At 45.7% G+C, this 23,140-nt stretch overlaps 1 protein-coding gene across 2 annotated transcripts in view; it reads right to left on the bottom strand.

Moving 5' to 3' along the window:
* Nucleotides 1-23,140, bottom strand: part of ZC3HAV1 (zinc finger CCCH-type containing, antiviral 1) — a 47,842-nt gene that overhangs the window by 17,119 nt on the left and 7,583 nt on the right. For both annotated transcript variants that reach the window (XM_080931924.1, XM_080931923.1), the window contains exons 2-7: nt 17,700-17,835; nt 11,919-12,171; nt 8,187-9,212; nt 7,823-7,921; nt 6,008-6,131; nt 2,232-2,406 (exon numbers count right to left, since the gene is read on the bottom strand). In XM_080931924.1, the coding sequence (XP_080788050.1) occupies nt 2,232-2,406; nt 6,008-6,131; nt 7,823-7,921; nt 8,187-9,212; nt 11,919-12,171; nt 17,700-17,835 (1,813 nt within the window). The remainder of the gene's footprint in view (nt 1-2,231; nt 2,407-6,007; nt 6,132-7,822; nt 7,922-8,186; nt 9,213-11,918; nt 12,172-17,699; nt 17,836-23,140) is intronic.

The following is a 23,140-nucleotide window of genomic DNA, read 5'->3' as shown; positions in this document are numbered from 1 at the left end:
CCAGCAGGAGTGGAAGAGGAGCATTTGTGTTCAATTGCTTGTATAAGGCAGAGAAAAAGTCTATCTGGTGTGTGCCAGAAGATGGGGCCAGAACAAATGACAGGAGACTTCTAAGTTTCAATACAATTATGAAGCCAAACTATGAAAAGGTTTGATGTGGTGGCCATCAACACAGAGATGGTTGATAAAGGTCACTGCCATGACTGGGTGTTATGTGGTATTCCAAGTACTTCCTTTCTGATTCAAAGAACAGCCAAAGGGGGGCAAATGCTTGTAAGGCTTAGAGATTTCCTATCCCTCTAGCTTGAAGCCTTGTATCCTTCAACCATCTCTTTAGCTTTGTGCCTTAAACCACTTTTCCAAGTCTCTCTCTCTCTCTCTCTTTCTCTCTCTCTCTCTCTCTCTCTCTCTCTCTCACACACACACACACACACACACACCAAGTACACCAGGGAACTGGCTAAATACAGTTCAGGCGTTAGGAGAAGGACTTGGTGGTTCAGCATTTGAACATCATGTATGTAGGTGATGTTCTGTGAACCTCACTTTGACTAACAAGGCTCTAGAGTCTGGTACAGCTGAAGACAGCTACGAATTTAACCCAAACAAACAGAAAAATCATCCTAAAAATATCATGATCTTAACTATTGCATTAGGACTTTGTAGATGGAATATGATGGTTTCACTCCCCTCTTCCATCTCCTTTCTTCAAGTTATTTCCTTTAAAGTTTTACTTATTTATTTAATGTATATGAGTACACTGTCACTGTCTTCAGACACACCAGATGAGGGTATTGGATCCCATTACAGATGGTTGTAATTACAGAGCCACCATGGAAAGATGGCACTTCAAATGTTCCTAACAAATCAAGAACACAGGAACCCTGGACTGACACCTAGAGTCCACATGGCAGCTCACAACTTCTTCTTCTTTTAAGATTTATTTATTTCATGTATGTGAGTGCACTGTTGCTATCTTCAGACACACCAGAAGAGGGCATCAGATCCCATTACAGATGTGATGAGTTGTAAGCCACCATGTGGTTGCTGGGAATTGAACTCAGGACCTCTGGAAGAGCAGCCAGTGCTCTAACCACTGAGCCATCTCTCCCGCCCTTTCATCTTGCTTCTTATCACAGTTTCTAATTGTATTTCATCTTATCTGTCTACCTGCCTTGGCTTTTCAAGACAGGCTTTCTGTCTCTGTGTAGTTCTCTCTGGCTATCTTGGAACTCACTCGGTAGACCAGGCTGGCCTCAAACTCACAGATATCCTCCTGCTTCTGCCTCCCTAGTGCACTATCTGGCTAATTTTTTTTTTAAAGCATTCTCCCATACACTGCTTCCCCTGCTTTTAGTCTAGGGTCACTATGTGGACCAGGCTGGCTTCTTTTTTTTCCTTCAAAGAAAAACATGATTTTAAATACCCCATCCTCTTATCTGTGTACAAATGTCAGAGTTCTCGGTCGGACTAGAAAACACGTTTGAACAAGTCCTTGGCAATCTCCAAATTGTTCTTGGTGACCTTAATAACCCTTTGATAAAAACTGAGGTCAGAGGGACACATAAAAAGGTCACCTTCAGTCTGGGTTTAAACTCAGAGATTCAACTATCTCTGCCAAGTGTTAGGATTCAAGGCATGTGCTATCTGCCTGACCTAAACATACTCTTTTTAACCTTTAGACATTTATTTCTGAAATGTCCGTAGGTCATGTTAACCTTTCAGCAGGAACAGTGGCGTCCCTATCCCGCAGTTAAGGTGTTTCTCACAGTGGCGCTGGGTCCTTCTCACAGACAGTGTCTTTCTTTGCTTTAGCGACTCCAGTGTCCCTCACTTCTAACTACACAGAGCCTCGCTGTCTTTTCTTTGTCCTTTACTCTCGACATCATTTGCTTCTCTCAAAGTCATTTTGATTCGAAGACATTTATTTCTCTCTCTGCCTTTTCCTCCCACCCCCGCCCCTTTAAAGCTATGAATCAAAGGAAAAGACATTTACTCAGAAGGGCAGATGCTCAGGTTCAGGTTATCTCTCTACACTCCCGTTCCTTCTCAATGTACAGCAATGTGGAAGTGTAAGCTGAATAAACCCTTTCCTCCCCAACTTGCTTCTTGGTCATGATGTTTGTGCAGAAATAGAAACCCTGACTAAGACACCTTCCATGTCCCTCTCTCAGGACAGTATGTAGGATAGTGTTTTTGCTTGTTTCCCCTCAAAGGGAAGTGGTACTCACCTCATCCCCATACTGAACATATTTATTAAATTCATTCTTCCAGTACCAAAGCCACTTGGTGGTGAAGACAGAATTAAGTGGCTTTTCGACAGACGAAGGAGTGGAGAGACGTCGGATGGGGTAGGAGCCACAAGTCATTTTCAGAAAATTGAGCGGAAGCTTTTCTATCAAAATGCTGTGAGAGAAAGGTAGAAAGTTAACTTCAGCGACCTCTGTTTCCAGAATTCTGATTCCCCCCTACCATGAACACAGAATTTAAATTTAGGGCTGCAACAGATCTTTAAATGTTCTTTATCCATTTCTCTCTGACTCATTCTAAGTGGTATTGGGGATTGCACCTACCTTTGCACAGCTCCTAGTCTTACACATAATAATCAAAACCCTGAAACACAGACAGGTAATTTGTCTGTATAACATATATGTGGTGGTTTGAATTTGCTTGGCCCAGGGAGTGGCAGTATTAGGAGATGGGGCCTTGGAGTGGGTGTGGCCTGTCGGTATGGGCATGGGTTTTAAATCTCTCCCCTAGCTGGATGAAGATGTAGAACTCTCAGCTCCTCCTGCACCATGCCTGCCTGGATGTTTCCATGCTCCCACCTTGATGATAATGGACTGAACCTGTGAACCTGGGTTGCCTTGGTCATGTGTCTGTCCACAGCAGTAAAATGACAATATATAATGGTTTCCCTAAGAAAGGCATTCTTGCTGGGTGTGGCGGTGCATTTTAATCCCAGAACCCAGGAAGCAGAGACAGACAGATCTCTGTAAATTGGAGGTCAGCCTGGTCTACACAGTGAGGCTCTGCCTTAATAATAAATAAATAAATAATCACTCTTTCCCTCAAAAATAAAAAAGCTGCAAAGACTCGGTATGAGTGGTTAAGAGCACTAGCTGCTCTTACGGAGGACTTGGGTTCCATTTCCTGCACTCACATGGTAACTCACAACCATCTGCAACTTCAGTTTCAAGAAATCCATACATGCAAACAGCCAAAAACACTCATACACATTTTTAAAAAAGCTTTACATAAAGGGAAAATGTAAAATGACACCCCCCTACCTTAAAGATAACAAATAAAATTGTTCATAAAACAAATTGGCTTAGTGTTTAGGAACTCATATTTTTAATTAAAAAAAAGATTTATTCTAATTCAAATAGTCTAAATAATGTAGAAACTATAAGAGGAGTGACAAGGTCAGTTATAGTAATATTAAAGCACTATCTTAAAAAAAAAAAAAAAAAGACCCCAGGCTTGATGGAAATGCTTTTAATCCCAGCACTCAGGAGGCAGAGACAGGGAGATCTAAGAGTTCAAGGCCAGCCTGGTCCACAGAGCAAGTTCCAGGACAATCAGGGATACAAAGAGAAACCCTACTTCAAAAAAACAAAACAAGGGCTGGAGAGGTGGCTCAGTGGTTAGAGTACTGACTGCTTTTTCAGTGGTCCTGAGTTCAAATCCCAGCAACCACATGATGGCTCACAACCATCTTTAATGAGATTGGATGACTTCTTCTGGTGTGTTTGTAGACAGCTGCAGTGTGCTCACATACATAAAATAAATAATTCTTAAAAACAAAAACAAAGCAAAAGTCCTACCATTTATCAGTTTTGCTTTTCTACTTTTGTGTGGACAGAACTTTATAGCATATTTCATTCCTGTTTGTATATATGAATAAGTATTTTAGGTGAGATGTGAGGGGGTGTGGCTACGTGTGTGCATTTGATGTGTATAATACATGGGTAGAGTGTATATGCATGTGTGTATATATATTGTGTTTGCATTGGATATGTATGCATATGATGTGTGTATTTATGTGCATGTATCTATGTGTATGTGGGGGGTGCATACAAGCACACAGAAGGAGGTCAAAGAACTACACTTAGAAGACAATTCTCTCCTTCCCCAGTGCACTGTGGGAGCTGAACTTAGTTTATCCTGCTTACAAGGCAAGAACTTCTTCTATCTACTGAGCCCTCATCCGGCCCTAGCTATTGTTTTTAATATGGCATACTGATAGCTGTAATTAACACACACAGATCCTCAAAGGGTTTCAAGAGTATTAATGTTGTCTGAGATGAAAGTCTGAGAATTGCTGTTCTAAGAAAACCTCGTAGGTCCTTGATCAGAAAAAACCAGGGAACCTTCGTAAAATGGAAAACATTGTTGGTCACCACAGGTCAAGGGAATCAGGAAAGACAAGGCCAAGAATACGGCTTCACACTGCCCTACAGCAAATTCTGCTCTTAAACACCAGTAGTTTCAAGTTTGAGAACTGGGATTACGAAAAAGGGGGAAAAAGTATGTTGTGGGGGAAGAAGGAGCACCAGGTAAAAAAGGCTCATTTACATACCAGAGTGGCTAAATGCTGCCCCCTAGTGGCAGAATGAAGCAACACACCATCTACCTAAATTCCATACAGGACGAAAAACATGTACATTTCCCTCTTGCACACCAAAAGTGAATGTGGTAACGTGGCTATCTCCCTCACCAACCCTGGCCAATGCTGAAATCCAAGTTGGATGCCTCTAGAACACAAAAATGGCACTCACAAAACTGTAGGTACACATCAAACATCCGTAATTATTCACATGTGTGTGTGATCCACTGTGGTTTTTTTGAGACAGGGTCTCTCACTGGCCTGCAGGCTAGGCTGGGAATCGCCTGTCTCAAGTCTCCCAGAAGCAAGATTACTCACACACACACACACACACACACACACACACACACACACACACTCTCCTGTGTGTTCTGGGGGTTGAACCTTTATTAACCTTTATTTTATATTTACATATTTATTTTACATGTATACAGCTTTAATATATATTATATATTTTATAGCCCTTTATTACTTCCCAAACTGTCAGTTATATTTTAAACTTCTATTTTATATATTTATTTATTTTATGCATGTGAGTACACTGTAGCTGTCTTCAGACACCCCAGAAGAGGGCATCAGATCCCATTACAGATGGTTGTGAGCCACCATGTGGTTGCTGGGATTTGAACTCAGGACCTTGGAAGAGCAGCCAGTGCTCTAACCACTGAGCCATCTCTCCAGCCCTTTCATCTTGCTTCTTATCACAGTTTCTAATTGTATTTCATTTTATCTGTCTGCCTGCCTTGGCTTTTCAAGACAGGCTTTCTGTCTCTGTGTAGTTCTCTCTGGCTATCTTGGAACTCACTCGGTAGACCAGGCTGGCCTCAAACTCACAGATATCCTCCTGCCTCTGCCTCCCTAGCGCACTACCTGGCTAACTTTTTTTTTTTTAAAGCGTTCTCCCATACACTGCTTCCCCTGCTTTTGAAACAGGTCTAGACTCACTATGTGGACCAGGCTGGCTTCTTTTTCCTGAAGGCAAAGGACAACTTGCCAGAGCTGACTCTCTTTTCGCCTTCCTGGAGCAGGCCCTTCTTTCTCCTATTATGTGGTATACCCCAGGCTAGATGGCCACCAGCTTCTAGTGTGTGGGTCCCCTCATGTGGCCTCTTCATGACTTCCAGGGAGCAAACCCAGGTGGTCAGGCTTTGGGGACAAGTGCTTTTGTGCACTAAGCCGTCCCACTGGCCTCCCTACAGTTTTTAAGCCACGAGCTATTAAGAGTACGAGCTGACCTCTGCACTGTGCTTGTCCACAGGACACAACTACAGATCAAACAGTCACGTCATTGGTATGTCACAATCGTGACCAAATCTTCCCAGAATCCCTAGCGTGAGCCTGAAACTCTCCTCTGCCCAAGTGTGGATCCTGTTAGTTAGAGGACAGCCACCAACTTACATTTCAACTTGGGGATCACAATAGGCCTGCTCGATATACTCCATGTCCTGGAAGTCCATCCAGGCAGTAAATATGAACACCTGCCAGCGGTAGGGCAGATGGAAGTGGCTCTTGTTGCAGTTGCCTGCAATGACAAGAAGGGTTTTACACAAGTGCTGGGGTTTCTCGCCAACTCAAGTTCACTGTTCAACCTCAAGTTCATTACAGACTTCCGGTCAAGACCACGTTATCCCACCCACCAGGCATTCCCCATCATCCCTCTGACCATTTTGGCCCGGGCTTGGATCGTGTGTCATTTACATAATCGGGTTCCCATGGAAACCCATTAGAAAATAAAATCTGGGTTGGGGAGATGGCTTAGCTGGCTGCTCTTCCAGATGGCCTGGGTTCGAGTCCCAGCACCCACATGGCAGCTTACAACCATCTGTAACTCCAGTTCCAGAGGATCTGCACCTTCTCTCTAGGACAGACAGCTCCTTGGCCTAAGCGTCACCTCTCCCAGAAAGAGCCCCAGTGAGCACTCTCACTCCGTTACAACCAGACTAGAACTATAGCTTAGTTCCTTAAGCTGGGGTCTAACACCTGATTTGGACTAGATGCCATGCGTTTGCTTATTTTAAGCAGAATTCCTGTTTGAGGACACCCTGATACCCACTTTAAATTACAGATCTATTGAAGAAAGCTGTATCGAGGTTAGGCTAATGCCCCCAGCACATGTGGCAAAAGATACCAGAATGGCCGCTTGCTGAGTAGGAGACTACTGTCATTCCAACCCTCAAGAATACAGAAACTCACCTCAAGACCTCAACGCTGTGTTTATATCACTTAAATTGGTTTTTTAATGTCATATGTGTGCTGTATTTCCACCCTCCTCCTGCCAGGCCCCCTGGACCTCAGTTCCTGGATTATCTTGAATCCATAACCTCTTCAATTGTTATTGCTGACATATATGCACGTATGTGTCTAATAGACACACATATATGAGTAAATATAAATATAATGGTCTTTTTAATGACTTAAACATGTGTCCGAGTATGTGCGTACGCCTGCATGAGTTCATCTACACCGTGTGCATGTCACAGAAGCTAGGAGGCAGTACTGGAGGCCCTGGAGTTGGAGTGACAGGTGGTTGTAAGCAGCCATGTTGGGTAGTAGAAACTTAAACCAGGCCCTCACTTCTGAGCCATCCCTCTAGCCCCTTACATGACTGTAAAAATATTTCAAAATACATGGCTATTCTACAATAAAAAGGCACCACAGAAGGGCACTGCTTGAGATTTATATCATTTAAGAAGGCGTTAATGGAGGGGGAGGGGGAGAAGGGGGAGGAGAGGAAGAAGGCTAGGAGGTAGGAGAGCCATTTTCTTCAGTGGTGTGGCCATTGATACGCTGCCTGTAAACAGCCCCCACACCTGTGCTGTGCAAGCCATTTTGATTAAACACAGTGGGTCATTACCACAAAAAAAAAAAAAAAAAGGCATGAACATACTTGTTGGAGGGTTCGTTGGAAAAAGGGGAAGGAGAGGAATGAGAGGGGATACACACAGACACACACACACACACACAGACACACACGATATTGTAAAAGATTTTTAAAAAAGACTGAAGGGACAGCAAGAGGAAAGAAGGGATTAGAAAAACAGCCAAGCCACAGTGGAAACGTCTTCTCCAAAAGTCAACAGAACTACCCTGTGATCCAACCCCTTAGAGCACCCAAAAGCAGCAGCACAGTCTCCAGCAAGTACTGGTTCGTGCCATGCGCCCCGCAGCAGCAGCCACACTGGCTAAAGGCATCTTATGGAGAAAGCCACTTACTCTGTTGACAGCCCTTGTACAGATGGTCCTCACAGATTTCCTTCGGGCCATGATTATCCATCCTAGGAGATGTGGGACTTAGGATGTATCGTAGGAGATCTGCAAAACAAAAGAGGATGCGTGTATGCCAGGAATGAGAATGCCTGGCCTCACTGTGAGGAAAACGGCATAAACGGGGTCCACATTCACATGCAGCCCTGGGTGCAGGGTGCTCCTGAGAGCCTGCCCAGCCCCTTTATGCAATGAATCAGGGCGCCAGGGCACCTGAGGCTATGAAATGATTGCAATTCTCGGGTAGGTAATTCAACGCCATGGTGTTGTGTGCACTCAAGCCTTGGGAGTCCCCTAGGAGACTTACACTCACCTGGCTCTGATGTCATCCCTGCGGGCTCAGTGGCTGGGCTCATAGAGGCATGGGTGGACTTCTTGACAGGGCTCCCAGAGGCTGCAACTCTGTGGCTTGAGGAAGATAGAAGCGACTGGAGCAGCCTGTTGCTGTCCTGTACAGAGGTAGTAGTCTCCCCAGGCATAGCCAGGACCTGGCTTCTCAGACTCTGAACTCCAGAATAGGTTGCTTCTTTTCCTTCAGTAACTGCTGATTTTACGGCCAAACCACTGGTACCACTTTTAGGAGTTTCGTTCATAATTTGACTAGAGCCATTTGGGACATTATGGGTAGATGTACTTGCCCACTCTGGGTTTGCTCCATATTTACTATACAGGAATGTTGCATCTTGGTCACTGTCAGCGATTCTGCCAGGGGTTTGGGGATCCTGGGGCTTAGCCACACTCTTCCAATGGTTGCTAGGTAATATCATCTCTTCCAGACTGTTGGCTGTGGCTCTTTTACCTAGAATTCCTGAGACCGTCGCTTCTTCCTTTGTCACCCCATCGATATAATTATTTAAAAATGGGATGTGATCAATGTCTGGAGCCTCCTTCTTGCCCTTGACCTCCATTCGGTGTCCAGAAGGCACGCCCACTTTCACAGCCGAGGCTTCATTTCTTTGTGCCACGTCAAGAAGAAAGCCAGCAGCGGAGGCTCGACTCGATGATGAATCAGAACGATTCCTGGAAAATAAGCCATCTGAATCCCCATTCTCCGAAAACTCCTGGCTTGCTCTAATCTGACTGGATCCTCGGAAACCAGCAGCCTTAGACGAGACCGAAGAAAGCTGTCCTCGGTCGTGAGTCCCCAGGTACTTGAACTTCTGGGTGATATCTGCAGACACATCCTCCAGGGAATCCTTACAGCTGGTGACATCTGGGCTGGGTGGACCAGATCCCAGAGGTGAGACCGGTGAGAGAAATTCTAGGCCGTTGTGAAGGAACCGTTCTCTGCTCTTGCTTCTGTCTCTGTGTGCCCCGCCTCTGCGATGTGGGTGGGGAGCTGCCAAAAGAAACCCAAGGAGAAAATTCACGCTCGGCTCTACGTTCTCTTTGCTTGTCCAGCTTAGTGAGTTCTATCCGGAGTTTTCTAACCGGTGGCCGCAAATCATAGGATGAAGCTGCAACCTGGCGGAGTCCACAGCAACAGCTATGTGTGGCTAAGACAAGGGAGGACCCCAAAACTCCTCTAGCCGATCCTGGAACTCAGTGAGTCCCTCCAGTCCCAAAGACCCAGGGTGGGGTGTCTCCAGGGTTACCATTCATTACTACAGTGAATGACAGCTGAAATGCAGCAAATGAGAGAAACATTTCTACAACTCACAGAAATGTCACTCATGATCTGGGTCCCCGAAGAGGCATTTCTAACACTGAGACCAAACGGTGAATGACTGTAGACTCAAGCTAAGACTTCATCTAAGCCACAAACTTTCCAGGCTCCTTCCTCCAGCTCCCCTAGTGCCTCTTAAGGTACTAGGTCTGTGGTTTGGTCTGTTGCTATGTACCATAATGGTCTAGTTATGAGAGCTGGTCAGTGGTGTCATATACCATTAAGCCCAGCACTAGGAAGGTAGAGGCAGGTGGATCTCTGAGTCTGAGGCTAGCCTGATCTATAGATGGCGTTCGAGGACAGCCAGGCTCCTTAGAGTAACCTTGTCTCAACAACAACAAAAAAGAAAAAGGAAAAAAGAAAGAAGAAAAAGAAGGAAGGAAGGAAGGAAGGAAGAAAGGAGAGCAAGCCAGTAAGCAACATACCATACCTCCATGGTCTCTGCATCAGCTTCTGGCCTCTAAGTTCCTGTCCTGACTTCTTTCATTGATAAACAGTGTGATGTGCACAAGTGTAAGGCAAATAAATAAACCCTTTCCTCCCCAAGTTGCTTTGATCACAGTGTTTCATCACAGCAATAGTAACCCTAACTAAGACAATAATATAGTTTAATTTGAATTAAAAGACAAAGGTTTTCAGATCAGTACCATGGTATGTTATATGAAAATGCTTAAGAAACAGTACAGTTTCTTATCCTTTAGGATGGTCTTTTCAGCAAAGCTCTGGACAGAGTGAAGTAAAGTGAATCCTGTGTGTTGGGGGAGGGGGAATGGAACTGGGCCGAGGAAGGAAAACCGCAGAGGTGCTATAGAAAACTGCACAGCAGCTCCTCAACACACTCAACACATCGGAGTGATCTAGAAATGGGCTTCTTGTTTTGCATCTAAAGGAACTAGAAGCAGAGTCTCAAGAAAGTTGTTGAGCACCCACATTCAGAGTGGCATTATTCCTGAGGCAGCTACAGAAACAAACCGCTGTCCATCAACCAATGACTGAACAAGCAAAATGCAGTATCACCACAATATGCGACATTATGAAGTCTTGAAAAGAAAGGGGCTGGGAGGTGGATCACTGCTTTATAAAGCTTGCTGCTTTTACAAAGTCGTGTTGGGTTGCCCACAACTGCCTAGAACTCCAGCTCCGGGGACAGCTGACATCCATGGTCTCTACAGTCAAATGCACACACCCACCTTGGCTCCCACACACATACACGCAATTTTTAAGATGATAAAATATTATATATGAGAACCGTTTTGGAGAATGCATCGATAGACGTGTGTAGAATCTCACAATGCATCCATCCACATAGCAGGTATTTTAACCACAAATTGTGCAATGTGAGCCAGGCATGGTGGTGCATGCCTTTCATCCCAGCCCTCAGGAGACAGAGGCAGACAGAACTGTATGAGTTCAAGGCCAGCCAGGTCTACATAGCAAAGTCCTGTCCAGCAAGTACCACACAGTGAGATTCTGTCTTAAACGAAAGGACGTGTGTGGCTGGAAAGATGACTCCCAGTCACCACCTGAGTTCATCACTAGGACTTGTAAGATGGAAGGGAAACCAACTCCTGAAAACTGACCTGACTTCCACACGACGTAAACAAACAGGCGTGTCATTAAGACTAATCTGTGTGCACCAATATGTGTGCACACACAGAGAAAAATACTAAAGAAATGGACAAAGCTAAAAACTTCTGAACCTCAAAAAATGTTTTTGATTTCCATTAAAAAAAAAAAAAAAACTTCAAGGACAAAAATAAACTAATGAACTGTTTGGCTTCTCAGACAAAATCTCTCTGTGTAGACCAGGCTGGCCTTTCTCCAAAGTGCTGGAATTAACAAATGCACACATGCCCCACCCACAAGCAAACTTTTTTAAATTTTGAGACAGGGTTTCCTCTGTTCCCCTGGATGTCCTGGAACTCACTCTGTAGAACAAGCTGCTGTCCAGCTCAGACCTACCTGCCTCTGCCTCCTGAGTGCTGGGATGTTATATATAAAAGTGTGTGCCGCCACCACCAGACTATAATAAGCTCCTTTAAGATGAGGGGATATAGCCACTTGTAAAACTGCACATACACATCGTTATTTTAAAGTGGTGCATGCAGATAGTGAAGTTGAGATTTTACAGGTAGATTTCTTGCCTTGATTTTTTTTTCTTCTTTTTGTGTTTGCTTGCTTGCTTGCAGCTTGAAATGAGGTTTCTCTGTGTAGCCCTGGCTGTCCTGGAACTCACTGTGTAGACCAGGCTGGCCTCAAACTCAGAGATCTGCCTGCCTCTGTCTCCTGAGGGTTGGGATGAAAGGTGTGCGCTCCCATGCCCCACTGTAATTTCTGTTTATTTGCGAATTCACACAATAAAAAAGGAAAAGGGCATACCTCTTATGCCAGGGGGGTTCCTCCTAGTGTGTTTGTTGTTGTAGATGTCCTGGATGTTCTGGACCACATCAGGACTCAGCCCATGCTCTCTCATGATGGTCAACACCTTTCTGTCCATCAGGTTATGAGACCTGAGGCAGTTGAGGTAACTGCAGTTGCCCCGGGTGAAGTGCTCACAGATGTGGAGTCTCTCACACGGCTGTGGCTGCCCGCAAATCTGTTTCCGGCCCTCTCCTTTGTACGTCTTGCATATCTAGAGAAGAGAGAAAGAACAATGGGGTGAGAAGACCTGGAGCGGCCAGGAGTGCTAAGGAAGGCACTGGCCTTTCTCGTAAAAAGCCGATGCCGTGGGGAAACAGTGCAGCTACTGCTCAGGTCTGATGAGATGGATTCAACGAGTGGCTCATTTGGGGATAAAAGAGGCAGAAGAATTAACAGATGATATCACGTATGATGGTGCATACCTGTAACCCAGTGCTCAGGGGGCCAAGGCAAAGAGGATCACAAACTCAGTACAAAGCATTTCAAAGAAAAGAAACGTAAGGGGGGAAAATAGTGAGGAATTTGATAGTTCCTGAAAGAATCAGACTCAGATGGCAAGCTATACAAAGGACATCATAAGGGAGCACCAAAGAGGAAGTCTAGTTTGGACCCCAATTTACTCTGCAGTTAGTTGAAAGGACGTGTGTGTCTTATCTGCAACTTTAGGATTTTGTCATTTGTCCCTGAGAGCCAGAATGATTTGTATATGAGAGGTGGAGGAGTAGGAAGAAGGGGTGTGAGTGTGTGTGTGTGTGTGTGTGTGTGTGTGTGTGTGTGTGTGTGAGAGAGAGAGAGAGAGAGAGAGAGAGAGTGAGAGAGAGAGAGAGAGAGAGCGCTTTTTTTTTAAGATTTATTTATTATTTATACAGCATTCTGCCTGCATGTGTGGCCGAAAGAAGGGCACCATATCACATTATAGATGACGATGAGCTACCATGTGGTTGCTGGGAATTAAACTCAGGACCTCCGAACCTCTGAGCCATCTCGAGCCTTCCTTGGCCTCTGAAGAGGTCCACCTGCCTCTGCCTCCCAGGAAATGGGATAAAGGTGTGCACACCTCCCACTTCGGTTTTGTTTATTAGCTGGAATTAAAGGTGCACACCACTACTCTGCTCAGCCTTGTTTTCAAGTTTTTGACAGAAGGGACTCATTAGGTAGCACAGACTAGATTTCAACTCATAACCCCCCCCCCCTGACCTCCCAAGTGCTGGGATTGCAGGCACACACCACTATATCCAACTCAGTAAGGAAATCCTTACCCGCTATCCAAACAACCTGTGGGTCAGGATATCAGGATAAGATTCGTAACAGCAGCAAAACTACAGTTATGACGTAGCAATGAAATAATTTTATAGTTGTACACAACATGAGAAATGCATTAAAGGGGCCCAGCGCTAGGAAGGTTGAGAATGGCTGCTCTGAATAAACGCATCTACACACATAGCTCTAAAGACAGGGATGGTGGGGCTGGAGAGATGGTTCAGTGGTTAAGAGCACCGATTGCTCTTCCAGAGGTCCTGAGTTCAAATCCCAGCAACCACATGGTGGCTCACAACCACCTGTAACGGGATCTGATGCCCTCTTGTTTCTGAAGATAGATATAGTGTACTTACATATAATAAATAGATCTTTAAAATAAATAAAGATCTGGTGCAATCAGACCACGAAACTGCAGAGATGACGGCAGCTGCCTTAAAGGCCAAGGCCCTAGAAGCAGCTGGGTGACCTCACGGTCCCAGTGACCTTCTAGTTTCTGTTTCCATTTCAACATCAGAAGGAAAATATTTATTCTGTCTGTCTCTGCCTGACATCTGTTGTGAGGCAGAGCGACAAAGCATAAGACGGTACTTGTACAAAGTAAGGAGTATGGGGCAAGTGTCTGAGCCACCAGACGAAGAAAATGACTAGTGATTAGTCTGGCCTTGCAGGCATCCGAAAGATAAAGATGTTGCCTGGCTCCCTGGAATGAGTCTGGATGCAGAGACCAAGGCTGACTCCAAGAATAGTGACAGAACCACATAGGTAGCTTCTAAACCAGACTCCAGTGCCTAAGTGCTACAGAATCTAATTCTAGCACACAGTTCCCAAAGTGCGGTGTCTGGACCATAAGCATCACCTGGACACACAGTAGCAATCTAGGAGCTGGCTTGTAACACAGGCCCTGGGCTCAATTCCCAGGAGCAGGTGCAAAGTGTAATAGTAATAGAACATGTGTACTACTATGAGCCCTCAAGGGGTCAAGAGAGTATATTTGTTTGATGCTATCCGGGTCCACATAAGGTGACCTGTCTATCATAAAACAAAACAAAACAAAGAGCAGATGAGGAGGTGTATACCTTTAACCCCTAGGGAGGCAGAGGCAGGTGGATCTCTGTGTTCACGCTACACAATAAAATTCTGTCTCAAACAAACAAAAAATTACATACCCAAGAACAAGAGTGATGGTACATTGTCTATAACCCTAGCACATAGCGGCTAAGGCAGGAGAATCAAGAGCTCACTAGCCTAGGCTAGACAGTTGAGTGAGTTTCAGCACATTTTGGGCTTCAAAAGGGACAACTTGGGAGAGTTGGTTCTCTCCTTTCATGTGGGTACAAGGAATTGAACAAAGATCATCCGGCTGGGAGACAAGTTTCCTTATCCACTGAACCATCTCCCTGTCCCCAGTTGTTAGGGAATGTTTTAATGCACTGTGTGTTTTGATTGTTGAGCCCAAAGATCTGGTTGCAATCAGAATGTTGGCATTGTCATGACTATTGATATCCTGTATCAATGATATGTAAAGACTGTTGTTTTCCATCACCTCTGATTGGTTAATGATCAGCCAATTAGCTGGGCAGAATAGGAAAGGGCTTTTGATCCCAATCAGGGGGTTCCAAGGATGTGAAAAGGAAAGAAGAGATGAAAAGGAGGAACAGGGGCTGGAGAGATGGCTCAGTGGTTAAGAGCACTGACTGCTCTTCCAGAGGTCCTGAGTTCAATTCCCAGCAACCACATGGTGGCTCACAACCATCTGTAATGGGATCCGATGCGCTCTTCTGGTGTGTCTGAAGACAGCGACAGTGTGCTCACATGTACAAAATAAACAAATCTTTAAAAAAAAATAAAAAGAAAAGGAGGAACAGAGAGGTGGGGAGACCACGGAGATGGACCAAGATTCACAATGAGAGGGCAGCCATGAGGACACACATGGACCAGACCAAGCCAGGGCAAGACCAGATGGCATAGCTGGGTAGTGCAGCCTGGTCCCCTAGTCCTCAGAACCTGCACATCTGAGTTCTGAAGCTTGTTAATAAAAATACAAGGTTTCTTTGTCATTTATTCAAGAGCCAAAACAGGCTAAAGCAGGCATATATACCCTCTGCAGTTACTAAAGAGCAAAAGAAGGAGGAAACCTTCCAAAAATTACTTTTATACCCAAGAACTATTTTTAAGGACAGGTGAGTATATCTAGTCCACTGCTTTATTCCGTATTTCACTAAGTACCGGAGGCTTGCAGATTGTCCTGAAGCTGTTTGTATTTTAATGTTAATTCCACTTCCCCTTGAAGGGCTGGCTAGTCACAGGACTCCAATTGAACTTTCCCATTTTAATTAGTAAAATAAAGGAAAGCCAGAGACTGAGTGGGGTGAAGTAGGCGGAGAGGTCTGAGGGGGTCAGAGGACAAAGGGTGAAGGTCATGAGACTTGGAGGTTCCCAAGGACCAGCTGGACCCAGGTGGGATTAATTGGCATTAAATAGCTATGAACATCAAGAATTTTATAGGACTAGTATCTCATATAGAAGGGCAGTTTGTATCCTTGTCTATTTGATGCAATCTTGTTGTGTAGAGGGTTTGTAGATTGACAGTTGAATATATAAACCTGTATGAAAAGCTTATGAGCTATAGAGTTGTGTTTGTGCGGGATTTGGGGGGTAGAGAAACACCCTGGGACAGAGGCGGAGAACAGGTGGTAGGTAGTAAACTGCCAAGGGAAGGGAGTTGCTCAGGGAGTTGGACGGTGCAGGCAGCTCAGACCGGGCTCCAGAGGCAAGTGGGGCTCCGTATCGGGGTCGGGCCTGAGGAGTGAGACCTCGGGGCCGGTAAAGAGATAAACAGATTTTTATTTTTTAATATTTACTGCAACATGCGGGCACTTCTAAATCTGAGGCAAAACAAGCCACAGATGCAACGATGCCAGAGGGTTTGTTTGACGACTTGACCAAGTTTGCACAGGTAAGTTCGAGGCAGAGTCGGAATGCTGGGTGATGCTGAGGGACTAAGAACATTCCACTCTAGGGAAGAGGGGGGGAAAGAAAGGGAGCGGGAGGGAAGAAAGAGAAAGAAACGGAGCAGAGCATTCTAAGCTTAGAGATACGAAAAGAGAGAACATGTCCTCTCCCCATCAACCCACTCTCCACACCCTGCCTCCAGAACTCAGTGGACACCTCAAAAATCACCTGCTGTGCCAAGTTTTTAAATCCCCCAAAGTGATGGAACCCTCAAGAAATCTCCATTGGCTAGCCTGTCTTATCTAACGGGAAGGACTCCAACCTTCTTGGTAGCTTCGAATCTCTTCTACCCTTCCACCCATTCCTGTGTTGCTCTGCCTCGCTGTCTGTCTTCTGCACGGTCCTGTCTGTCTTTCCCCCCTTTCCGGTTTTGCTCTGTCTCCTGTTCTGTGTGAGGCTGGTACTAACTTTGTATTATGGGCACACTCAAGAATTTTCCACTCAAGGGTCAGACATGGTCCTTTAAGCAACATCAACCGACTCTCCACTCTATAAGCCTGTGCAGATGAGACTTTATTATCCTCCATTGTCTTGTCTTTCCTCTAGTAACAGAAGTCCTTGACAGTCAGCTCAACTGAGCCAGAAACTACATTTCTCAGCCCTGCTTGCGGCTAAGATGACCATGTGATGAGTGCTGGCCAATGAGATGCGAGCAGCTGTGCTTAAACAGCTTGGCTTCAACTTCCCTTCTACAACCCCACTGACTAAAAATGGTGACCTGTGAGAGATCCCTGTACTAAGCGCTGGAAGCCACATTCTGAAGACAACAGCGCTAACTCACCACCCTCTACCCGACCATGCGGCATATCTGCCTGCCGGTATCCATGCAAGACCCAGGGGCACCATACTTCTCTATCAGTCCACAGTAAGCATTTTAGGCTCTTCCGGCCATTCAGTCTCTGTTGCAACTACTCACCTGACCTCTAGAGGGAGGAAACAGCAACAGAAACATCTGCGTGTCTGTTCCAATAGACGTTTATTTCCAGACTGGTGGCAGCCCAGGTTTGGCCTCTGGGTTGTAGCCTACTGACCCTTGATGAGGCTACCAAGGGATAAAATGCTTAAAGTATATTCTCCTATTCACTGAATTTACGGTGGGAGTCTCTGGTAACAGTGACACAACCTGTTCCTGCATCTCTCAGGCATCTTTCCAGCTTTGATTCCAAGGCTACCCCACCCAACGTAAAGCCTTAACCAGTCCAGCTACCACCATGTCTTCAACCCGTTCTTGTTCACAGTGAAATCCCTGGCAGCCTAGTGGAGGAGGCATGTGGTCCCAAATTCTTTGATTTGTTGAGACAGGATCTTGCCAACTAGCGTTGGCTGGCCTGGAACTTGTTACATAGACAAGGCTGGCCTCAAATTCATATAGATCTGCCAGCCTCAGCCTCAAGTGCTGAGATTAAAGGTGTGTATCAGCCTGGCTTGCACACAGTACTCTCGTTTAAAGTGAGAACCAGGACCTACCTCAGGCATGAAAAAGGGGTCGCTTTGGAGCAGAAGGACGGCCAGCTCCTCCTGGTTAAGCCCAGAGAGCTCATGATTCTTCAGGACCTGGAAGTTCTGTTCCGAGAGAACATCATGAGAATATTTGCAGAGGTTCCTAGAAGGAAGGAGGACGCCTGTCAGTGTTTGCACCTCACAACGAAATAAAAAAGGAGGCAGTCATACGCACATGGCATAGTTGTAGAGAGGGAAGGTGGGCGTCTGCAGTTCTAATCGAAGGGGGAGAAGAGGAGACAGAAGCAGGAATTGTTGGGGAGGAGAAAGGGATCACCAAGAGGGCACAGGGGAGCAGGGAAGGGCCCCGGAGAAGGGAATAAGCAGGGCACAGAGATGTGACAATGCCATCCTGAGATCCATTAATCCACATGCCAGCTAACTGAACTTCCAAAGAGTCGACTTTAGTGGTAGAGCATCTGCTTAGCGTGTGTGAAGTAGATTAAAAAGAAAGAGTTCCTTAAACTTTGACTCAGCACAGATCAATACTGTATCCTTTGGTAATTGACACAGACTAATCAATCCTACACAAAGAATACAATTTTAAAAGGTACACTGTTCCAGCCAGATGACACACGGGTAAAGGTGAAAGTTTACCAACAAACCCGACTTCAGTTTGACTGCACATATACAAATAGATACTTTCAACAAACAACAAAGACGGGATCTCACCATATACATATATAAATCAACCAGCCTGGAACTTGCCATGAAGACCAGGCTGGTTTCAAACTCATGGTGATCTGCATGCCTCTGCCTCCAGGTTAAAAAAAGAAAGTAATAGTATACAAAAATTTAAAAGTAGAATATGTGGCACATACTATTAAATTCAGGATTTGAGAGGCATAGATGAGACGACCTTTGTGATTTTGAAGCCATCTTGGTCTACACAGCCAGTTCTAGGACACCCAAGGCCACAAAGAGAGACCCTGTCTCAAAACCAAAAACAACAACCAAAAAACCCCACAAAAACAAACAAACAAACAAACAACCGAGCTGGAGCCTGGCTCAGCGGGTAAGAGCACTGACTGCTCTTCCAGAGGTCCTGAAGTCACAACCATCTGTAATGGGATCTGATGCCCTCTTCTGGTGTGTCTGAAGACAGCTACAGTGAACTCATATACATGAAATAAATAAAATCTTAAAAAAAGAAAAGAAAAAAAAAACCAACCAAACGAAACCCCCACAAATAAATAATAGTACAATCAGGAGGGGTACATTTTTATTCTATTTTTATTCATTTTTTGTTTTCTTGAAACAGGGTCTCTCTGTGTACCCTTGGCTGACCTGGAACTCACTCTGGTCTCAAACTCAGAGATCCGCCTGCCTCTGCCTCCCGAGTGCTGGGACTAAGGGCTGCCCAGCATTCTTTACAAATGATATGCCTGTACAGTCTCTGAGCTTAACTGTTGTAGACTTGCACATAGCTGTGAAAGAAACAGAAAACTGGCAACGGAGTCGGAAGCAACCTGTTCAGAAACCACTGCCCACTGAGAAAGTCACTGAGAGGCCCAGAAACAGCCAAATGGTCTGCAGCCCCCAGCGCCCTTTCAGAGGACCCGGGTTTGAATCCCAGCGCCCACATCAGGCAGCTCACGTTACCACTACTTTTCAAAATTGTTTTGCCACTGGTGAGCAGAAATGCAAAGCTGGTTTTATTGAAACTGGTGGATTTTCACAGCATAAACACCTAAGTGGAGATCATTCATTCTCTAGTCTTTAAAAATTCATTCCATGAGCTAGACTGCTCAGTCAGAAAAGGCAGTTCTGGAGGCTTGATAACATTCCTGGAAGTGACTCTGTGTGTGTATGTATTTCCTGGAAGTGACTGTGTGTGTGACTCTGTGTGTGTGTGTGTGTGTGTGTGTGTGTGTGTGTGTGTGTGAGAGAGAGAGTGAGAGAGAGAGAGAGAGAGACGGTGTGTGTGTGTGTGTATGTGTGTTTTCTGGAAGTGACTCTGTGTAAGTGTGTGTGTGTGTGTGTGTGTGTGTGTGTGTGTGTGTGCTTGACCACACACATAATCGTGTAGGACTTCCGTCTTACTGCTGTGAACAGACACCATGACCAAGACAACTCTTATAAAGACAACATTTAATTGGTGGTGGCTTACAGGTTCAGTCCAGCAGCATGGCAGAGTCCAGGCAGGCCTGGTGCAGGAGCTGAGAGTTCTACATCCTCACCTAAAGGCTGCTAGCTGAATATGACTTCCAGGTAGCTAGGGTGAGGGTCTAATGCACAGGCCCACAGTGACACACCTACTCCAACAAGGCCACACCTTCTAATCCTGCCACTCCCTGGGCCAAGCAAACACAAAACACCACATTCCACTCCCTGGCCCGGAGCTGTCCACCTTATTTTTTTGAGAGTGACGAATCTCCAAGTTTGAGACCTGCCTGGTCTACATAATGAGTTCCAGGTCAGCCAAGGTCAGACTTGTGAGAACCTGAGTTCAATCCCCAGAATTTGCCAAAAAAAAAAAAAAACAAAAAAAACAAAAAACAAATCAAAAGCTACATTTGGTGGCTCGCCTGTACTCCCAGCTTTGGAGAAGTACACGTAGGTAGGTCCCTGGAGCTCACTAGCCAGCAAACTCAGTCACTCGGTGAGTTCTAAGCTTCAAAAAATAAGGTGGACCGCTCCAGAGGAATGATGCCCTACACAAATATGTGTGTGCTTTATTTAATCTCGAGAATTCGCACGCGCATGCACACACACAAACAATACTTCCAGGAATGTTATTAAGCCTTCAGAATTGCCTTCAGATGTAACTTTTAGAAACTTCAGACCACTGCCCTGTTGGCCACTAGCTGAGTCCTTGAATTCAGCCAGCCCTCCCAGGCACTTCTTCGAGGACAGGTGACAGTTGGTGATGTTCCCAGACAGGCTCTTACTTACTTTCCCCACGGCTAACCTTGGCTTCCAGGGTTTCTGGTGCTTCAAGATAAGGCCGACCTCGGCTTTGCTAACTTTTGACTTTGGCTCTGTGGTTTCAGATAACTACTCCCAGCAGTCTCTACTCAGTGGCTGGGCAAAAAGCTCCACCTTATCACCTGCTCTGAGTCCATGGGAGAGGATCTGAAGAGACAAGCTTATCACCTGCTCTCTGAGTCCATGGGAGAGGATCTGAAGAGACTGTTGTACCAGAAAAAAAAGGCTTCAGAAGGTAATCCCTTCTGGTCTCAGCCCAAAGTAGAAACTTCTCCCCCACCCCCCACACCCTGCTACAGCTCGCCAGACCTGTAGGAAGATTTCCTTACCTTGCCCCTTGAGCATCTCGAGCCACTGTTCCCAAAGACACTGCCATTAAGGTCTGGAAATGACCCAACTGAAGCACCTGCCCAGGGCCAGCAAGGTAGCTCAGTGGGTAAAGCCACCTGCTCAAATATTCCCACAAACAGGCAGGCTCCAACCCCTAACTGAGAAACTGGAAACTGTTAGTTAAAAAGAGTAAGAGTCCTTTTGGGTCCAGCCCAGACAACCTGACCACAGAGCTAAACCAATGGGGCTCCCTCCACTTGGAACCCCACTGGAGGCATGGACGTCTACAAGAGGAGTCAGGTTGAGCTGACTGCTGCCCTTGATGCTATCCTTATGATGGCTCTGGTTTTACTTTTCATCTCTCATCTCCATCTTGAGGCAAACTACTACCTCCCTGATCTCTGGTCTTCACCTCAAACCCAACTTCTGTCTGGTACGTCTGTCTACTCCGGATGCGGTTGGTGCCCCATCCCTAGCAGGCCCTGCTGTTTCCCTATAGGCTCCGCGCGTCCCCTCAGCCGCTCCTTACAGGATTTTATCTTGGCCCTCATTTCAGCACACTTATCAGCCACAAAGGCAAGGCAGGGCTGTTTGCACTAGCTGTCTGAAGCAAAACAGAAACCAACGTCTATCACGTGTTTCCTGACCAGGATTAGCAATTACAATAACCTGATGTGGGCATCCAAGACCCAGTAACTGAAAGCTGACTGGTGACGCGGAGAGGAGGAAGACCAGAGCTCAAAACCGAGAGACGGGGGTCAAAACCCCTCTAATCTGCAAAACCGAAAGCATGTAGATCAGAACCCTCTTAGAAATGAAAAACGTAGGGACGTTAGAAGTCAGTGCTCCTCACTACTAACCGGAAAACTGGACGCAGAATAAAAGCAGAGGGGGCCGTGAAGAATAAAGAACAATATGGCAAAAACCTATGGTGACGTTGGTTGGGAGGCAGGTGCAGCCCCCAGGTCTAACCAGAGCTAAGGGTGAAGCTCCTTCCACACTTCCTCGCACTATTTATTCTCTGCCCTCGCTCAAGAGCCTAACGACACCTAGCTGAAGCCCAGAACCTGTGACAAAGTCTCCAGGGGCCTCTTGCAGAGCTTCTCAAAGTCTTCTCGGCCCAGAATCCACATGGAAGTAATCAGAGATGCAAGCTCTAGATCCCATCCCAGACCAGCTGACTCCAGTTTGTGCCATATAAAATAATTGTCTAGATCTAGAGGGCTGTTAGACTCCTGATGGCCGGCCCCAAGCCATTTCTCAGATAGATTTGTCTGAAGGTAAGAGGGTGGGAAGAGTCAGATACTGAAAGTAGTCATGGTTCCCTCCCCAACAGGGGACTATGGCTCCTGCATAGAGGGTTGATTAGAACCTCAGGTGCCCCAGCTCCCATATTGACAGGAAAAGAGCCTGAGTACAACCCTGCATGAATTGCCCAGGCCAATGCAAACATTGGCAGAGTGCCCCTGGTGCAGATTCACAGCAAGTAAACAGCTCCAGGCATAGAAAATGATAACTTTGAAAAGGAAGCAAAGATGACCACGAAAGAGGCAGGAGCACTACGGTTCTACCCAGAGAACAAAATGTTGCTTTAACCCAGGCAGTCCACGCTCTCCCTAGCTGAGGGGCATAGACCAGCAAGTGGTTCTTACTGCAGGCAACACAACCAACTGAGAAGTCCTTAAATCTACCTGACTCCTGCCACACCTGCTGTGAGACCCCAAGTGATTCTAGTATATTTTCTGGGGCCAGGACTTGAAGGTTGGGCTCTTCCCATCCAGTTCTGGATGAGGCTCCTGAACTGGGTGTCCCCTCCCAGCTGCCACTGGTCAGTAAGCATGCCAGTTGCTCAGCAGATCAGAGTAAAGAAAAACCTAAAGATTTTCCATCTTTGATGCAAATATTCTTTCCCTTCTTCTCCTAACTCTCGGGTTCCCCATAACCTATGAGGCTGGTAAATAGAGACCTTTGATTTGCACAGAAACAGGAAGTAGTGCACTATAATGCAAGTTAGGTAGAAAAGGGTGTGTGAAGATATTATCTAGACATTGGGCTAGAGAATAGAATGTTAGCAATCAAAAAAAACAACCCTAGTAAAGTATTGCTTTAAAAACACCGGACTCCCGGTTCTCTTCGTACTTATGATGTCC

The sequence above is a fragment of the Micromys minutus genome (assembly GCF_963924665.1).
Source record: "Micromys minutus genome assembly, chromosome: 18".
NCBI lineage: Eukaryota > Metazoa > Chordata > Mammalia > Rodentia > Muridae > Micromys > Micromys minutus.
Note: the sequence above shows the minus strand (reverse complement) of the source record. Positions and strands in the feature narration are given on the sequence as shown.